General features: G+C 36.4%; 1 protein-coding gene across 3 annotated transcripts in view; it reads left to right on the forward strand.

Annotated features, from left to right (window-relative positions):
• The window catches only part of SLK (STE20 like kinase), a 48,805-nt gene that overhangs the window by 12,909 nt on the left and 16,650 nt on the right, over positions 1–19,246 (forward strand). For 2 of the 3 annotated variants that reach the window (XM_080597771.1, XM_080597773.1), the window contains exons 2-9: positions 7,698–7,862; positions 10,169–10,217; positions 11,044–11,193; positions 12,580–12,652; positions 12,890–13,084; positions 13,779–13,860; positions 14,861–14,989; positions 16,901–18,313. In XM_080597771.1, coding sequence (XP_080453897.1) covers positions 7,698–7,862; positions 10,169–10,217; positions 11,044–11,193; positions 12,580–12,652; positions 12,890–13,084; positions 13,779–13,860; positions 14,861–14,989; positions 16,901–18,313 — 2,256 coding nt within the window. The remainder of the gene's footprint in view (positions 1–7,697; positions 7,863–10,168; positions 10,218–11,043; positions 11,194–12,579; positions 12,653–12,889; positions 13,085–13,778; positions 13,861–14,860; positions 14,990–16,900; positions 18,314–19,246) is intronic. The other variant, XM_080597772.1, reaches the window with a different exon arrangement.

Genomic DNA, 19,246 nt, shown 5'->3' on the forward strand with positions numbered 1-19,246 from the left:
TACTGTGACTTCACTTTTTCATCAAATGTCTTTATGTAAAATATAAGATCTTAAACTGCTTATATAGCTTATATTTTTCTCCTTAATATATGAGGTATTCTTTATTGCTCATATGAGTAAGACAGAGAATGAAATGGGATGGTAATGCTTCATTTTGTTTTGTTTAATCTTTCCCCTCTGGCCATTTAGCTGTGCTCACTGCAAGTCTTGAACATGGCTCACACTGCAGGGTCAGGCTATACAGTACCCGTTCCCAAACTGACCATTTTCTTGAGCTAGTAAGGTGTATACACTTCAAATAATGATTAAGTAAATTCTGTTATTTTCCATCATCTTCTACAGTAAATACAGAGAATAAACTCTTAGTACAGATCCTCAAATGTTTTCTTTCTGCGATGTGAAACGTAGAACATTTAATCATATTCTTTACTTTGACAGCAAGTTTTTTAACTTAATGACTGTACCACATTTCGTTTCTATGACTATGTAGTTTCCCTAGTAACCTGTCAGAAGGTCTTTGTTGAAGGGTTCTTAAAGTCCAAAGAAATTGTCATTTGTTCTTTATTATTTTGTTGACTTGTTCATTTCTAGTTGGGAAAAACATGTTTCTGTGTTCAAATCGGATGTGTTTTTGTGTTGTACGTGAATAGCTGTGCTGGCTTGGAAAACAGATCTAGCCATCTTACCTCTGATCTGCCTAAAGGCCCTGGGCGGCAGAAATCCCAATTTTTATGTTTTGTTACCTAACTCAAAGGAACAGGGTAAGGAGGAACTGCAGCTAGACCTAACTGCTTTATTTAAACAAATTCTAGGCTAATATGTGTACAGCTGTGAATGTACAATATGTAGTCTGTAAAATGCTAGTAAACTAAGTGACTTAGTGCTAAATGAAGCCAAAATTCTCCGTGATATTTGTTTGCAGGCTGCTGTGGAGTTAGCTTTTAAATGTCCAAATGTCTCCCTAGGAAAAGATGTTAGCAGGAATAACGTTGGCTCTCTGAGCCATGTTCTTAATGAAAGAAATCTAAGCAAACTACATTTCTAAGTGAAAGAAGGCTTCTGCCTCTAGCAGAGGATAGAAGCAAGATAAAAATAGAGAATGCCCCCAGGTAAAGGAATCAGGTTTCTTAAGGTCTGTGCTCAAACCAAAAAAGCATCAAGAGCAAATGAAACAATTCCCAGCTATCAACCTGGCAGCACGGTCGCTTTGAAAAGTGGTTGGGACACAGCTTCAGCTCTGGTTGTTGGCTAATGTCTTAAAAGTAGTTGTAGTGAACAGCTAGAATTGGCAATTGTGGCTTGATTAAAAATTATTTATATCATCGCTAATTGGAAGCTTTATTAATTTGTCATCTGGAATAAAGTATGTTTATTACTCAAATAAAGATTTGATTTTAAGCTATAGTGATTAAAATAAATGTGTAAGCATTTTGCTTTTTCAGCCATAAGCATTTTGCTTTTTCCAGTGCAACAAGACCAAACAAATAACTATAGGCTACCTGTAGGGCAGGATGAGGATGCACTGGGCCGGGTTTCCTGGGAAGCTGGAGGCCAGTTTGGGCTTGACACTGGCTGGTGCTGGGTAAACTGGAGAAAACCTCTGCTGGCAGCTCTCAATGCCCTCTGCAAAAGACCTGGCAAAGCAGCAGCACTGCAGGGGTAAATCTTGACTTGTCGCACCTCCCTCTTCTCTTAGAGGAGTTGATTGTAATGCAGAATTGTATGGTTTAATGCTGCTTTTGCAAGTAGTACGTACGGTTATTATAACTCAGTTTAGGAAAAAAATAGCAGTCCTTTGCTTTTACACCTCTGACACCACTTAATGTTTCAGTTGCAAATGTTTTCCCTATATTATCAGCTGGATTTCTGGGTTGCTTTTAAGTGAGCTCTTACGCAACAAGGGAAGGGGGAGAGCTAATGTTATAAAACAACATTATCTTGCCAATGTTTAGAATTTTTTTTCTAAATGGGTGTGCTTAAATAAGAAGAATGATTCTATAATCTGATATAATTGCCTCTTTTAAGTTGCCCGTAAAGAACTGTTTCAGTTATTGTGCACCCATTGGCCAGTTGAGCCCTGGATGTCTCATTGATACACGTATAAGTATTCCTATAATTTCAGGGAAACAGCACACGAATCTGGATGCAAACTCTGCTTAGCTAGTATGCAAAATACCACAGAGTTAATGAAAATACATTAGGGAAATCATGAAGATAAATATAAAAACGATATTGCATACCAGTCCCCAAAATATGTTGTGGAATCCTCAGATGCCAACTACGGAGGAAGCAGAAGAACCACAATAAATACAAAGTGCAAGGAGAATGTAAAAAGAGTCAAGTTGTCATGGAAACAGTTCCAAAACCAGTACAGCCACAAAGGCAGCACCAACCACACCATCGTGCCATAAGCATGTGCAGTCTGCACTGAGCCCTGGACAAGATGTTAGTAAAGCCACATCCTCGTAGGAAGGAGAGGTGCTTTCATCTACTACTTCAGCGTGGCATTAAACATTCCCTGGCCTGAAACATTTCCTTTCTTCAGCAGCAGAAACTCTCCTGTAGGTAGCTGTACAGGCAGGGCGAAGTTGTGACTCATCGGCTGCAGTGTAAGGGTGTATCATCTTCCCTGGTAGATGCTGTCCTTTTGTTAGCTTCTGAGCAGTTCTGCAACAGTCACTGCAACGTGTTCTAGCAGGTGTTGCTGGAGTTAGCTGCTGCTTAGTTCATTGGACCGAACATATATACTGAAACTCGCTAAGACTTCTTCTTAATACTGTGTTTCCAAACATTGTGCGCTGGACACTGGTGCAAAATTATACAGCTTCTTTGAAATAATTCTCATCTTTCTTACTTTCTTAATTTCCAGAAGTGTGTGGAAGCTGCCATCTCCTTCCTTGGCCTAACTTCTGGTTTATTGTAAAAACAGTGGTTTAATACTGCACAGGCAGCTAGGTTTGCTCTTGAATTCAAACTGGTACTGTTAATTAAATTTCTCAACATTTGATGTTAGATGTTATGCAGTTAATGACTTTTAGAGAAAAATCTACTTTCATTAATAAAAAAACCCTTATGTTTTCAAAAGAAATTTGAACACTTAAACCTGCACGACTGACCAGTATTTTAGTTTAAAAATGCATAGAACAATTTCAGTTATGATACACTAAATGTATGTGAAATGGACTCCAGCGTAGTTTCTGTGTTAGACTGAGCTGCTACTTACAGGTTAATTTGCTAGAATTTCAGACTCTCGCAGCCCAATCAACTTTTTTTCTTCCTTCATATGTGAAAGGAAGCCTGAGATCCATTGCTTTCTGATAGCTCTAAGAAACAGCTCTTGCTTTGTGCTGTGCAAGGACACTTGTTTAGTTCTGATTACTCAGATGAGACATCGTCACAAAGCAACACGGAGCTAGGTCGGACGGTCCCAGCTTTATACAGAAGTGTAGCATTTTACCTGCAAAAACACTTGCTGAATAGGGATGCATGTTTTTCGCTTCTGGGCAACCTTGATGGAGTATGATTATGACTGTAGTTGAGAAGAATGAGTCAGAAAGGAAGAGCTCAAATGATTTGTTTTGCTGCTTGCAAAACATTCAGCGTGGTTATATAACTTCTCAGCAGCGAGCAGTTGGGAAGAAAGGTGACAAATAATATTTCATCTCCCATCTCAGCAGTGATTCTGGTTGGCTGAACAGGAGATGAAGGGCGTACTTTTTTTCGGCTGTAAGTAGTGTTTTAATTTGTAGATGCCTACGTGCTGTGTCACAGGAGGGCAGCTGTGCAGCTGGGTAGGAAGCATTTGCTGGTGGTAGGAAACTGAAACAGCTCCTCACAACCAGGGCCAGAACTTCACATTGGCCACCTCAAGATGAAAGACTGAGCTATCTCTGAGCTCTAATCCTATTACCGTGGAACTGTGGCTCTGCTCTCCCTGTTGTCTGTGGCTGGCAATATGCAACTGCTTGGCTGAATGCCCAGGCAGTAAACCTGCCTTTTAATATTCTGCTATCAGTCCCTTCACAAAGCTTCTGGATCTGGAACTTGTATTTGGATATATGATACTGTATCAAAATCCAGGATTAATAGGGAAGGGGTCACTAATTTCATGTACTCGCAGATCCTAGTTTCACGTAGAAGGGTTATTCCTCTTTCTGGTACGTTTACGTTTCCAGCTGTTCACAACATTTTTGTACAGTCGATGTCATTGCCATTTTAGTGTGAGGGATTTAGGTTCAGAGGGAAAGCAATTTGCAAGTTCTAATTTACAAGACCATATTTATTATGTGCAAGCTGGCTGTCTTTCTCAACACTCTTAGAATTAGGAGGATAAAGATATTTTTCTGTGCGTTATCTGCTAACGAGACTGTTCCATCTATTGCAAGATCAGTGCTGTAGCATACGGTTTGCCATTCCCTTGTGCATGCTGTCTCTCTGGAAGTTATTGTTTGCTGCAGTAACCTTAAACATGAATCCAAATAGAAGTTTTGGTGAAAGGATTGCAATGTTTGTGTATTGTTGCACATAATAGTTAATATTCTCGATGTCAAATTTTCGGAGGAATGGGTTATTCCAGTTCAGCTTTCAACCACGTGTTTATATACATTTTGAGGCGAAAGGTTGATACGAAGAAAAAAAATCTTTCTTTTCCCTTTCTCCCCTGTCTCCACATAAGGCAGGATTGAAACATAATCATTAAAGACGACAGTTTGGATGTCTTAGGACTGAAGCTTAAATCATCTGTCATGGAAGTGGAACCAAAATTATTTAAGCAGAGCATACAGGAGAAACGTGAAGTGATAACTGAGATCTGCAATATAGGAAGAAATTGCTGGGCTTCTGATACAGGGCACATCTTGAAAGTACACAACCTCTGAGTAACATTAATGATTATTTGACTTTAAATGTTAATGTGCTCAAATGCAAAATGAGGATATGCAAATCAAGATTGCAGCTACACTAACATTTTTGCTCCTGCTCTGACCTTTGGGGAATGTTATGCAGCAGAAGAAAGATTTCAGCCAAACTCTAGAAAGAACAGCCGTGCCCCCACAAAGCTGTAAATGCTCATTGTTCCTCTGAATCGAGTGGGCTTTTTTCCTGGACAATGCAATGCTACTCAAGTCTTTAGAACAGAGGCTTCATTTTATTTGATTAGCGAATTTTAGAGAAAAATGTACTTTCACTAATGAAGAACACCTTTTTGTGTTTTTAAAGGATGTTAAATACTGGTGAATCATATGGTTTTTTTTAGCCACAAAATGCACAGGACAGGATTTCTTTTGTGCTGCTTACAGCAAGTCACGTAAGTGGATGTTTACTATAGAGTTGTATATTTTGTCTGCCCACAGAAATATCTGGTGGAAATATGCTAATTCTAAAGCATTTGTCTTCTGAAGATAGAAGTCTGAATCTAGACATACAAAGTATTACTATCGGAAGTAAGAATTTGAGCGTATTTTCTTTAGTTTATAGTTAAGATGCTTATAAAGATAATCCCTGTCTCTATTATCACTTCTGTTTTTAAACGAGGTATTTTAATAGAGCTACCACAAGGAGGGAATAAAAAATTTATCCAAAGCAGATTTCTAATTGCTTCAAGCAAAAGGATCTGGGAAAAATCGAAATACAAAGCACTCTGTAGATATGGGGGGGGACAATATATAATATAAATACAGCTAACCTCCTTAGAGTGGAATTGTGCATCCTAATTTATCCTCGCTTCTTTCTTTCCTCAAAGGTGAAATTGAATCTGAAAATCGGAGTATCAGTTATCGTTAACTGATGTCGAAGTTGAAAATGCAACTTTAATTAAAGAAAATACTATGACTACTCTACAGTTTATGTGCAAATTTGTGTGAAAAATAATTCTTTTCTTTTTTTTGAAGTATCCTCAGAATAAATTCTACAGTACTGTGGGGAGTGCCTGGCCATTCTTGTTTCAGAAAAGTAAATTAGTAGTTGAAATTTTAATATTTTTAAAGGTGCTCTAACAACTTGTCTTCTGCACATGTAACCTACCAAGTCTAGCTCTGTTGTGATGTGAGACATCTGCTAAACCTTTCAGGTTTCATTTGCAGTGGAGCTCTGGGACAGGAAAGTTGCTCTTTCATTCCTGCTATAAAACATGAAACCGAAACAAATATTTTTTCATATTGTTAAGCAGACTTTTTTTCTTATTATTAGAATGTGTTTGAAAACTTCTCAGTAGTATGTTCTTGAATAACATCATACGGATCCCTTATCTCGGTTGTTAAAAAGAGGAGGGAAAATATTAGGGTGAATGTGGAAGGTGAATTGACTTTTTGTTTTGTTTTTGAAATTAGTATCAAGACAAAAAGCTACTACAGGTGTACCATACAAACTTTACCCTTGCCATAAGCCGAGCCTTAGCTGATTCATCTTATAACAGCATTTTGCTGTTACAGTTGTTTTACTAAATGTTTTCATAAACATCTGTTTTAAATCTTCTTTTTTTCTTCATTAGCCACATTGAGAGAATGCCTTATGGTTATCAAAGTAATAATACATAGACCATAGAAATTATCCTTAAGAACTCTTACTTGCTCTTTTTACAGCTTTCAAGTGACGTTAGTATAAAAAGAGATTAGGTGACAGAGGTTCGGGGCTCTCCTTGATTTCCTGCTCTGTGTGCTGCCCTGGGTTCATCTCGGCAAGGTTTGGGACCAAGGTGCCCATCCAGCAGCTGCCCCAGGCAGTTGGAATGGCCCCCGAAGGGTCCTGCCTCCTGCTGCTCTGCCCCAAACTTCCCACTGCAGTGTCTAAAGCTAGGTGGAGGGGATCTAGACCAGTTCTGCATGGGTGTCGCATGTCAGACTGAAGTCTGCTTCACCAATTATAATTTGGACTGAATTTTTTTATTATTTAAAAACCAGCTTCTCTAATTGGTTGCAATTTCCTTGGCTTTTTTAACATAGGAATACTTAAGTGCATAGCATAAATACTTTTTATTCTCAGGTACCCACGATTTTGTTTTTCCAAGTCCAAATCTCACCTGTTCTGCAGCTGACCGCACCACTACAGCAGCTCTGCTGCCTTGTCTTAAGGCGTGGAGCAGTAAAGTAGAGGCTGGATGAATGCAGGCTTCGATGAGCAGCCAGTGCTCCTAGACTTCTGAAGCAAAGAGAGTTAAATGCCCAGATGAATTAATGGTGGCTTGGCATCTTTCTAGCACATAAGCTTGAATGCAGCCCCTGGCTCAAGAAGAGAGTAACCTACTGATTGCTGGTAGCAGATCTGGTTTTCTATGCGGCTTTGCCAACAGCTGTGCTGCCACAATGTGGGGAGCATCAGAAGGGCAAGAAATGAGACGGTGGAGGCTGCCTTATGCTCCTTGCCAAGTGTTAGTAAATAGTTTTCTGAGGAGCAGCGCAGAACTTCACCTAAGGCATACAAAATAGTAATGACCCTAAGCTGCATCGTGGTTTAAAGAATGCAGCAGCAACTGGGTATTTCCGTGTCCTTATCTTTCATTGATTCTTGACCTTGAGAAAAACAGCTTTCTTCTGCTAGAATTTATCTAGTCTTTACTATGCAGATATTCTCTTTTTGTGGAGAGGCAGGCTAAATGCAGGAAAATGGTGCAGAAATATCAAGAGGGAGGATCTGGGTTTTTTGCTGCTGACAATTGTTTGGAAAAAATATTATCTAAATAATTGCTGTAACTTTTTTAACAGGCTCAGAACAAAGAAACAAAAGTACTAGCTGCTGCAAAGGTGATTGATACTAAATCAGAAGAAGAACTTGAAGATTACATGGTTGAGATTGATATTTTGGCATCCTGTGATCATCCTAATATTGTTAAGCTCCTAGATGCTTTCTACTATGAAAACAATCTGTGGGTAGGTATTTTTTCTTCTCTAAATTCTTTTATTTATTTTAAAAGAATATTGAATTTTTTTTTCATGGTTTTATTGAAATATTATCACATTTTGTCTGGGTTGTCACTGTTGGGATAACTCCACAATTTCAAAACTAATTTGTAAATTGTAAATATGACTGATAGGAAGCTGTCACTGTAAAATCAAGATGCATTGAGTCATCAAGTCAGCAGTCTGAATATAAAATCTGGAAATTAGCATTTCATTGTGTTGTATGCGGAGAGTTCTTTGTTGGTACTTATTTGTAACAGCAGGATTCAGATTTTAATTACATTATCACAATTGAGAATGAGGTTCAGAATTTACAGCTGCAAAATAAATAAAATGGGCTGAAAAGGTCAGCCTGGGAAGTATCTATTTTAGATAGAAGTGATTTTATTAGTACTTGCAGGAAGGACAGTTTACCGGGATGTGAACAATAATTTGCTAAAAATCTAGATATTTTTACATAGAAGTGTTGTGGGAGTGTATGTGACTGTACCTCAGTTTGCTGGTACGCCCTATGCACTGAATAACTTGAGCTGTGAAAATACAGTTTTTTCCCTTAGGTGGCCTGATGCAGTATCTGTAAGTGCTTTTGGAATTATACAAAGGATACGTGTCTCTTTAAAAGGAGACTATAATTCAAAAAGATACCTAAACTAAATAACAGAAAAATTCCTCCAAGTTATCCTTTAAGCATGGAAACAATGGAAGTGTAATACTGTATTTCCTGATGGAGATTTCTTTTGACGAGCTTTGCGAATGCTTTCTGTGATCTGAATGTTGAGTAAAATGATGCGGTATGTACGGTGGAATAGTGAAAAAATTTCCATGCATAAAGGTGAACATGAAAGCAAGTATGCATAGAATATAGAACAGTTGACAGGCTTCACTGGCAGATTATTTACATCTCTTCTAACTATAGTTTAAAAATAAAATTGTAGATGTGTAGCTACAGTGAAGTGGAGAGCCATGAAAGTGAGAGAGAGAGAGAGAGAGAAGGCTATGATGATGTGGTTAAGTAAACAGAACTTAGTGGAGAGGGAGAAAAAAGAAGAAAAATGAGAGTTGGACATAAAGAACATGTTTTTGCTTTCCAGTTTTAGAAACAGTTTCTTTACCAAAGAGACCTTTGTCAGATTGTCAGATCAAACACAAAATTTTAGAGCAGGGAAATCTCATACAGAATTTCCTATACTTTACTTACTTGACAGTAAGCATGCAGAAGCATGTATATGGGATAAAGGCTTAAAGAATTTACAAGGAATTGCATTATAAAATACATGTGCTACTACCATTGTTGCAAGTATTAACTGAATTGTAATTTGAAGAAAGTTATCCTGTGAGGGGTAAATATGAGTGTTATTTTGTAGGGTATAATTTGAGGTTTCTTCTTCTATGAACAATTATACTCTGATTTTAAACATACTGTAAAGTATAAAAAATCAAGATACTATTTCCCAGAGGGCTGTTTAGGTTTCTGACAAAAAATGCTCTTCAGCTGTCAGACTGAAAGTTATAATTTAATGTTCAAAGTTCTAATTAAAGAACTAAAACAGCTAAGGAAGAATGGGGTGGCAATCTTGGATGATCTCTTTTCTTCGCTTCCCTGCTCTCCTCATTCGCTTTGTCTACTCTTTTTCTCCTTTGTGTATGTTTCTTCTGTCCTAAATGTGAGCATAGTTTGTGCCCCAAAATAGTGGCAGTTCAGTTTGTTTATGTTTCACATGTAAACTGAGACCTGGAGATTGTGTTATTTTAGTATGAGTAGATTCTGGGATAAAACCACTTATGTATTGTAGGCATCAGTGAAAATGGAGGAAAATGAATACAAACATGAAAATGAATATAAACTCATTTTCGTTAATATTTAACATCTACTGGAAAATAATGTAGCTCCTCTCTCTGATTGAATATTCCAACTAGATTATAGTATCTAAGTAAAATATAATAGAAAAGAGTTTGCAGAACATAAGTAAATCACATTACTAGTCAGATTGAAGCTGACCTTGATACTTTTAATGTGGAATCTTACATTTGGATTAAAACTTTATCTGAGGATCTCCAAGCATTTTTTTCAAGTCATTTGCTTTAGCTTCATAGCCATACTGTTAGTTGCTCCAAGTTGTACCAATATTTTGTAGAGGTTAGTTTAAAAAAATATATGTATATTCAAGGTCAAATAGTCTGAAACTCTTGTCTCCCAGTAGTAGTCCCTTAATCAATGACTCAGTTCAGCAGAACTATTTAACTTGTAATTTATGTATTCTCTTGTTTATATACAGATCCTGATCGAATTTTGTGCAGGTGGAGCAGTAGATGCAGTAATGTTGGGTAAATAAGTTGTTTCAAATAATAACGTTGTTTCAAATAATAACATTTTTAACATCTTAAATTAATAATATTTATGTATTTTAAGACTTGCTTCACATGTGTATTGTTTTGAAATGCAAATGTTTATGTAATAGGTGTGGCATATGTGTTGAATGTCGGGGTCTTTAAATGATATTTACAACTGTATCTGTGGATATGGTAACTTACTGAGTTAGACTAATCTCTCATTTTTTAAAGTGTTTATTTACTTTTCAAAACCCATTTTTAATGTCTTGATCCTTAAATGAGTGTAATGAGCTGTTCTTTCATGCTTATGAAGCTCTCTGTTGTTTTAACGTGATCTATATTGATCCTTTTTTAGGATCTCATTCTCCCCCTTCCTTTGTCATCCTCCAAATTACATTGTGATAACTTCTTATATTACATCAACGTTAAGGTTAGATTTCCTGTGCTTATTCCTCAAATTAGGTGAATGCTAATGCCAGTAAGTAAAGGGTCTGTCTTTAACAACATCTCTGTGTACGCAACATCTGTGTACCACAGAAAAGATGCCCAATCTCTAAACTATGTAGCCTTTCCACAGTTCAGATAGGTAGGGGTACAAAGTTCATAATAAGGAGGGTTTGGAATACAAGGGATGAAATTTTTGTTTCACTTAAAAAATATTGCAATTTTGCTATTAACCCAAAAGGAACAAGTATTTTAAGGTAGTTTTTCTGACATACGGTGTTTAGAGTCGGTCAGATTAATTGATTTTTTTACATATATTTCTGTATTGGTTGCTATAAGCATAAAAATGCAAAAACATTCTCTCTTTCTCTTCAAGAGCTTGAAAGGCCATTAACAGAGCCACAGATCAAAGTGGTATGCAGGCAGACACTGGAAGCATTGAACTACTTGCATGAAAATAAGATCATCCACAGAGATCTAAAAGCTGGCAATATTCTTTTCACATTAGATGGAGACATTAAACTAGGTAAGCGTGTTGCACATAAAACTCTTTTCTGGAACTTTACGTGGTCTTATAATTGTCTTTTCTTTAGGCTATACTTGGGCAGAGTTCAGTATGTAGCCATCTAAATATAAATCTAAGGATGAGAAGTTCTTCAGTTTTTTTCTCTTCATCTGCAAGTATTTTATTATTTTTACTTCTTTGGCTTCTCTTGGAAGGCTGAAGATTTAATAATGAACTCATTGTCATGGGCCATATTTCTAAGCATAATAGAACTACTCTTGTAGTTTCTAAGTAATACTGTGTAAGAGAAAATATAGGTAATAGAGTTTCATGGTAAGGGAAGCATTGATTTCTTTCTGTTCATTTTAATTACCTCACGTGAGCTGGCTCCTCCTCATATGGACTAGAACTATTTTAACCTTTTGTCAAACTTGGCTGACACACGTATCTTGATAGCTTGCACAGAGCTTATGTCACAGCTCAGACCAGAGGGAGATTTCCTCCATACATATATTTAGTGATGTATTCAAGCTCGGTAGTTTTGAAAAGTGTACAGTGTCCCATAAAAGAGCATTTTATCCCTTTTAAGTTCTCTGTACTTTTTATTTCTGGTACACAAAGATGTAAATGATTACTCATTTTATAAATATGTGAATGGCAAATTTCCTCCTTGCATTTGAGCTTTATTACTTCATTATCTATAGTGCCTCAATATTTCAGGTTTTACATTTGAATAAATAGCTCTCTTAATCCTCTTTTTTTTTTTCCAACAGAGCAAAATTAGGCTTCTGAAGTGTTGAGCCCATCAAGTCACTTTGTACAGATTAAAGACAAACATGTGGCTATTTTGTCCTTTTGCTCTAATCTCTAGATCTTCATTAAGAAAGTTATATCTGTAATAAGTCTATAATGTTTATATTTAAATGTCATCTTTTCTAAATGAAAAATAGTGCTTTACTGACAAATAACGTAGTTGTGCAAAGAAGCATATAAGATAGACAGGAAAAAATGAAACAAAAATCTCACTTCGGAGAATTTAAATCCTGAAATCAAAAATAGAATGATTTGCTGAATTAATAAGAGTTAACGCTATGTCCAAGGAACATTTTATAGGCTAATGTAGTCATTTTGTAATGAAAATAATTTAACTTGCCTGTTCCTAAAACAGGTACGTGCATCTGTCTTGTCCCACACAACTCTACATTGTCATTACTTTTTTCAGTATCTCTTATTAGAAATACTATAAAACCTGAGTGCATGGGCACACAGTTATCAAAATGCAAGTATTTTATCTGTCTTTGAATTTTTTTTGAATGTTTGATTTGGAACATAAAGCATTTTAAAAGCAGCTGTAAAATATAAAAATTCTTCCTCCAACTTAATGCTATTTTTGCTGTTTGCTTTAAGCGGATTTTGGAGTATCAGCTAAAAACACAAGAACAATACAAAGAAGAGATTCTTTCATTGGTACACCATATTGGTAAGTGCACCATTTTGCTGGCCTTTTAGTATGAACTGATATCCTAATATTACCTTGGTTGGTAATATAAACTTGATTAAATATCATGTAAATGTATTAAGAGTAGAATCTGTTTTTTAAAATGTTGTAGCAAATTCACGTTGAGAACCCTTTTCATAAGATAAGATAAGAAAGATAATATTTTTAATAAGATAAGAGTGTATTTTCTAATCTGGTACTTCATTATTCTGTTTGCAGGATGGCTCCAGAAGTAGTAATGTGCGAGACATCTAAAGACAGGCCCTATGATTACAAGGCTGACATTTGGTCTCTTGGCATTACTTTAATAGAAATGGCTCAAATAGAGCCACCTCATCATGAATTAAATCCAATGCGAGTGCTCCTGAAAATAGCAAAATCTGATCCACCCACATTAGCACAGCCTTCAAAATGGTTTGTATTTTAATGGCAACTTTCCCATCCCAGTTTGTAGAATTTGACTATAAGGCCTATATGTGTGACTTAAGTCTTGCTGAACTTTATGGTACTAGTTTTATGCTTTAAGTCAGGTACAGGTACATATTCTATGTATGCTCTGTGTGTGTATATATACACATATGTATCCTTACACAATGGTACTGTGACATTTTTGCTGTAGGTCTGTATGGAAGCTTTTATGCAAAAATATTTTGTAGAATTTAAAGACCTGGCAGATTTTGCATTAAGAAGTATGAAAAATAGCCTTTTACCAATGCAGTGAAACTTCTGAAGACTACCTGAAAAAGAATATTAGGTTAAGGGGAACTTAGATATTTTTATACTAAGAAAACATTAAAAACAAAACGAAAAAAAGCTGTTATCTATTTGGTTGTTATACTATCCTTCTGTGATTTAGTCTGGGATATAGCAGACGTGGTGTATTGTAAATTCACAGCCAGAAGTCAACTCTTTTGTAAATGGAAGAACATTTTAATGATAAGTGTCATGCTGGTCTTTTCACTCTCTCATTGTCTTTTTGTTTTTTTAACCCAGTAGAAGGACATGGAGTTGTGGTGTAGATGTGTGTGAAAGCAAAAGATGATGTTTCACTGCACTCATTTCATGTCAAGGCTAAATAAAAGCCACTACCTGTTTGCTTTTTGTGTAGGTCGTCAGATTTTAAAGATTTTCTGAAAAAATGTTTGGAAAAGAATGTAGATGCAAGGTGGAGTGCAACCCAACTTCTACAGGTAGGAAGAATTAACTGTTCAGAAGTATTGTTTGAAGGCAAGCCTATTTTATGTTCTCTTAAAAGCAGAGCATAATTGGAGTGACTACTTAAATAATTTAATATAAGGTGTTTGTACACAATCTGTGTTTAATACTGTTGGATGATCTTTATTTGGCAAAACATAATGAAATAATGCCAAGGGCAGATCAAAGTCTTTGCTTACATATTTTGATATAGTATAACTAATTAATTTGCATAAGTATTTAAATTATACTTTGATACGTGTAATGGGTGAAGGGGATATTTACATAAGTAGTCAATTGCTGACAGGTGTTTTAAAAGCTTTAGTGCTCAGCTGTCTTCTATAATGCTGTCACTGCAGCATGGCTAAACAGGAGTAGATGTGACTAGGTACATTTGATTCTGTTTAACGTCAGTGCACATTTACTTTATCCATAATACATCTGACGTGTTGAATAGATTAAGCAGCAGGGCCAAGTGAAAGAAGATTAAGACAGTAGGAGTAGGAGAAGAGCAGGTATCTGTTTTCTCTTAAGGAAATAGAGTTCTATGTTCTCGATACGAAGAAATGTTCCAAAAGGAAAAAGATTTTTTTTCTCTGGAAAGAATGTTTCTAGATAAAAACTTATCAGGAAATAGTTTTACTGTGGAACTGAATAGAAATGAAAACCATTTCCAGGAAAAATAACCTTTAAAACAAATCTACTTTTATACTTTGGATTATGAAACAGGTTAGTATAAATGAATACCTTGTATTCTTAGTGTGTTTGTTAGATTATTTACACAGTATATGTGATTACAAATGTTTTGATTTTAAAACTTCAACAGAGAAAAGTACGTTAAGACAATTATGATTAATGTTAACATTGTGAGTCTTCAAGTTTGAGAGAACCAGAGTAACATTTCTCTGAAGTTAGTATTTCTTTTAAGATATGATTTTCCCACTGTGAACAATGAAGTTAGAGCTTAATATTGTGGTTATGTTTTACTTTCACAAGCATCCGTTTGTTACTGTTACTTCCAATAAACCGATACGAGAACTGATTGCGGAGGCTAAGGCAGAAGTTACAGAAGAAGTTGAAGATGGTAAAGATGAGGATGAAGAGGAGGAAACAGAAAATTCTCTGGTCAGTTTAAAATTTAATTGTTTAAATATGCAATTAGTTTCAATCACAAATTTCCTATGGAGAACTCAAATTTTCCAATGTTCTACCTAACTTTTGAACTACCAACTTGGACTCATTAAGAACTACTAACAAGGAATATTATCTCCATTTATTTTTACTTGTGTATGCAGCGTAGACTTCTTAAAAAATTTATGCTGATTTATATATAAGAGTTTTAAGTCTAAATGACTAGATGGACAAGTGAACATATTTGTGTATTTCATATGATGCTTAAAACATGAAAGAAAATATGTAACTATTACAACATAAGCTAAATTTGTGATTTTAGTGTGGCTGACAAAGAAAAAACCCCAAATTAAGAAAATATATTTTACTAAGAGGATACTGAGTGTATTTTTAAAGATGCTTAAGAATGCTAAAGAATCTTACAACAGGAATTCAGTTTGTCAAAGAGCAATGCCCTGAAGTTCAATTATGTGGTAGTAGGCTGCACAGTGCACGTCGGCAGCGCTCTGATATAACTGGTTCAAGCACCGTCAGTGTGGACAGTGACCAGTACCACTGGAAGCAGCACAAGAAGCACTCCTCCATTCCTTCCTCATGCCTTGCCAAACTAGTCATGTTCCCTGGCCTTCAGACCACTTTCTTTATCTACCCCAAGCAGATCTCCAAGTGTGCATTCCCACCAGCTTCCTCCAGGACTTACTCTCTGTCTCCTAGGGCATTACCCACCACCTCCATCTGCTGATTAGCTCCTAAGCCATCCATCTCCAGGCGAGCTGGGGGTGAAGTCCACCCTGTGACTCAAAGTGTCTCAAAACAAGCAGCTGTACGTTGGTGCCTTGTACTATTAGGGTGGTTCCTGTCTGAGCCTAGGGAGCTGTGAGGACGATGCAGTTACAGTACTGTGTTCGTTTTTTAAAAAGCCTGGAGAACACTAAGCTTCTAGAACAATTGAAGAAATCTCTTAAATGCACTTTTAAATTAAAAGACTGTTTTCTGTGTGCTTAGGAAAACCTTCAGGTAGGAAATGTGTGATCAAACCCGTGCTTGTTATAATAATTAGTCTAGTATATTCTGAATGGCAAATCAGAAGCCCTATCTCCAAATTACAGGGTTCTAATAGTAAATACAGACAGAGATATACCATAATCACTTTGAAGAGTTAAAGGGCAATTATGGTTAAAGTGATACTTTATTGGTATATTCTTTTGTATATCTGTATGTAATCTGATAACATTCATTTAAATTCCAGCGATGGCAATTTCTACAGTTAGGTAACTGTTTCTGTTCCAGTTCCATATTACCACGTATTCAGCTGTGCTGGAAGTTTTCACAATTTTAATGGAGTTTAACATTGATTGGAAAAAAAGATCTAGGTATTTTTATCAAAGAACAAAAGGAGAGATTATTTTTGATGAAGCAGAAGGAGGTTTTAATATAGAATTTTGTCAGTGCTGCACTAACTAAAGCTACATTACTCCTTCCTAGCCAATAGAACAAAGACGTTTTTCGGATCTGACTGTAGATGGGACTACCAGGGAAACTAAACTAATAAAATAAGGAGCGATGTGAGTGCAAAAAGACAAGAAGATTCTGTGAAGTGTGTGGCAGAGGACAGATCGTAATCCCTTTCTTTCGATTGTGCTTTATTTTATTAAATTCTTAGAAATGGAGGAGGGTTTTGTGAAATGTTCTGTTCAGAGACCAGCTACAGTTAAAGTACTTGTTCTCTTATAATACCCAGTGAAGTGGTCTGAAACTATCAAATTCATATAATTCTGCCTGTAAATACAATATACTCATCTCTTTGGATATTCATCAATAGAACTGTGCTTTAAATAAATTAGAAAATTATGAAATATTTCCTTTAAAATTTCCTTAAGTTTTTCCTTTCCTTTAATTTTTTAGCAGTTACCTGCAGACAAGCGTGCATCATCAGACCTTAGTATTGCCAGCTCTGAAGAGGATAAGCTTTCACAGAATGCCTCTGTTCTGGAATCTCTTTCTGAAAAAACAGAAAGTAATGCAATTGAGGAGAAAAACAGCACAATATTTCCAGATGATAAAACAATTGGAGACGAATCTGAGGGCATTAACATCAGGAGCACAATTGAAAACATCTCTGATGCTACTGCTGATGATATAAAAGTGCAGAATGGTTCTGTGCCAACTGGTGAAGTTGAGCAAGGCAAACTATTGCCAGCTGAGAAGAGTACAGAAAGTCTGGAAGAAGCACGTGAAAATGCAGAACCTCAGAAAGGAGGGAAAGAACTTGATGCAGTAACAAAACCAGAAGTAAATGAACAGAACCAAAAAACAGAGAAAGAAAATGACATAGGAAATGTACAAGCAGAGGAAAATAAAGTTAAAATAATACCTACAGCTGATAATACTGTAGAAATCAGAGAAGCCATTTCTGAGGAAACTGGTGAAAAAGAGGAGGAAGACAGAATAGATCTCTCAGAAAGTAAGAATGAAAAGGTCACCGCAGATAATACTATAGAGCAAAAGGAAGATGGAGCTCAGGAGGAGGCAATGACAGACATCACTACAGAATCTGTACCTAGTGCTGAGGATAAAGTGTCTGATGAAGAAAAGGAACTAATAAAGCATGCAAATGACAACATTAAGGAGATAGGTGGTACTGCTGAAACACAGATCATCGAGGGGGATAAAATACCCGAGATGGTGGATAAGCCTGTGGAAAGTCAGGCTAAGCAGGTCCGTGAGATAATCAGCTCTGAAGAAACTCTATCAGAAAGCCAAGATAAAGTGATCAAAGCAGATGAGAAGCTGGCAGAAAGTGAAAATGAGGATATTTGTCAAATAAGTAGCATGGAGGAAACAGAGAGCAAAGACTCTGGAAAAGATGATATGGGCCAGAAGACAATGCAGGCCAAGCCTGAGGCTGTTTCTGATAAGGCGGTGGATAAACTGACGGAGATGGACCAAACATCAGAGGAGCACAGACCTGAGAATATCCAGGAAAACGATATTCAGAGAGACAAAGAACAGTTAGCAGTAACTTCTGATGAAATAATGAAGAGTAAGCTTCAAGATGCTACTGAAGAACAAGCTGATGACTCTGAAGTCGCTCCTGTACCCAGTATTAGTATAAGCACTGAAGAAAATGATGAAAAGGTCAAAACGGATAATCAAGACAATACTGAAACGTTGCAGCAGCTGGAATCTGAGAATCTCAAGGAAAATGATGCAGATTCAGGCACGGGTTCTACGGCTGATAACAGCAGCATTGACTTGAATTTGTCAATTTCTAGTTTCCTTAGTAAGAACAAAGAGACAGGGTCAATATCTTTACAGGTAAGTGTAAGCAATAATATATTTCTATATAAAATTCTATGTGAGTGCAGCCCTAAAACTATCTCCAAGTTTGAACCTTGCTAAGAAAAACTGTGAGGAACCGCTATGGCAGCATGGAATATTAAAAGTTTGTATAAACTGCAGTATTCTGAACTGAGCACTCAGTAATGTCTGAATGTTGTGCAGCCAAGCTAGTAGCTACGGAACTGTTAATTATTTTCTTATTTTGTTACACAATTATATTTTAATAAGGCAGATTAGCATATAAAAAATAACTATAGACTAGATTTGTGCGTAGTTGTAGTTCACATCTGGTAGTCGAGAAGGCTGGTTCAGTGCCTTACTCTGCGCAGAATCCCCGCTTTACCAGGACAGATCTCTTAAAACGCCTGAATCTCGTGTTGAATTCCTGTCACTTCCATCTTCTGTCTCTTTGTTTAGATTTAAGATCTAAGGCAGACAGCCTCTCAAGTCTGCGTATGCCAAGCACTGTACTACTCCTTTGTACTATATTGATGCAGTTATGCTGGGGTGAATGAGCTTATTTACATAAAGCACATTCCAGAATATGAACTTTATATCTTTATAGTGATATGATTACTGCCATACCACGATAGTAACGGTGTAGTCATGGCTTTGAAGAAAAATAACAACAAAAAGGACGTGGCTATGCTAGCATGGCTTCAGTGTATTTGCAGTAAACCCTTACGAAATGGAGACAAAGTTTCTGCCGGGGTCTCTTTTGTTCTGTCGCGAAACAATAGCAGCTTTGAGAAGTGGGAATCTTTCCAATTCTGTCAGCAAGGTCACATGAGTTGGTTACTATCATATAAGAATTAAAAACAAAAACACACAAAAAAAAAACAAAAACCAAGGAACAACAAAATGCCTTGCTAGTTAAAAGGTGTATGAAAAATTAATTGATCAGATGAG

Source organism: Anser brachyrhynchus (genome assembly GCF_964034855.1).
Source record: "Anser brachyrhynchus genome assembly, chromosome: 6".
Taxonomy (NCBI): domain Eukaryota; kingdom Metazoa; phylum Chordata; class Aves; order Anseriformes; family Anatidae; genus Anser; species Anser brachyrhynchus.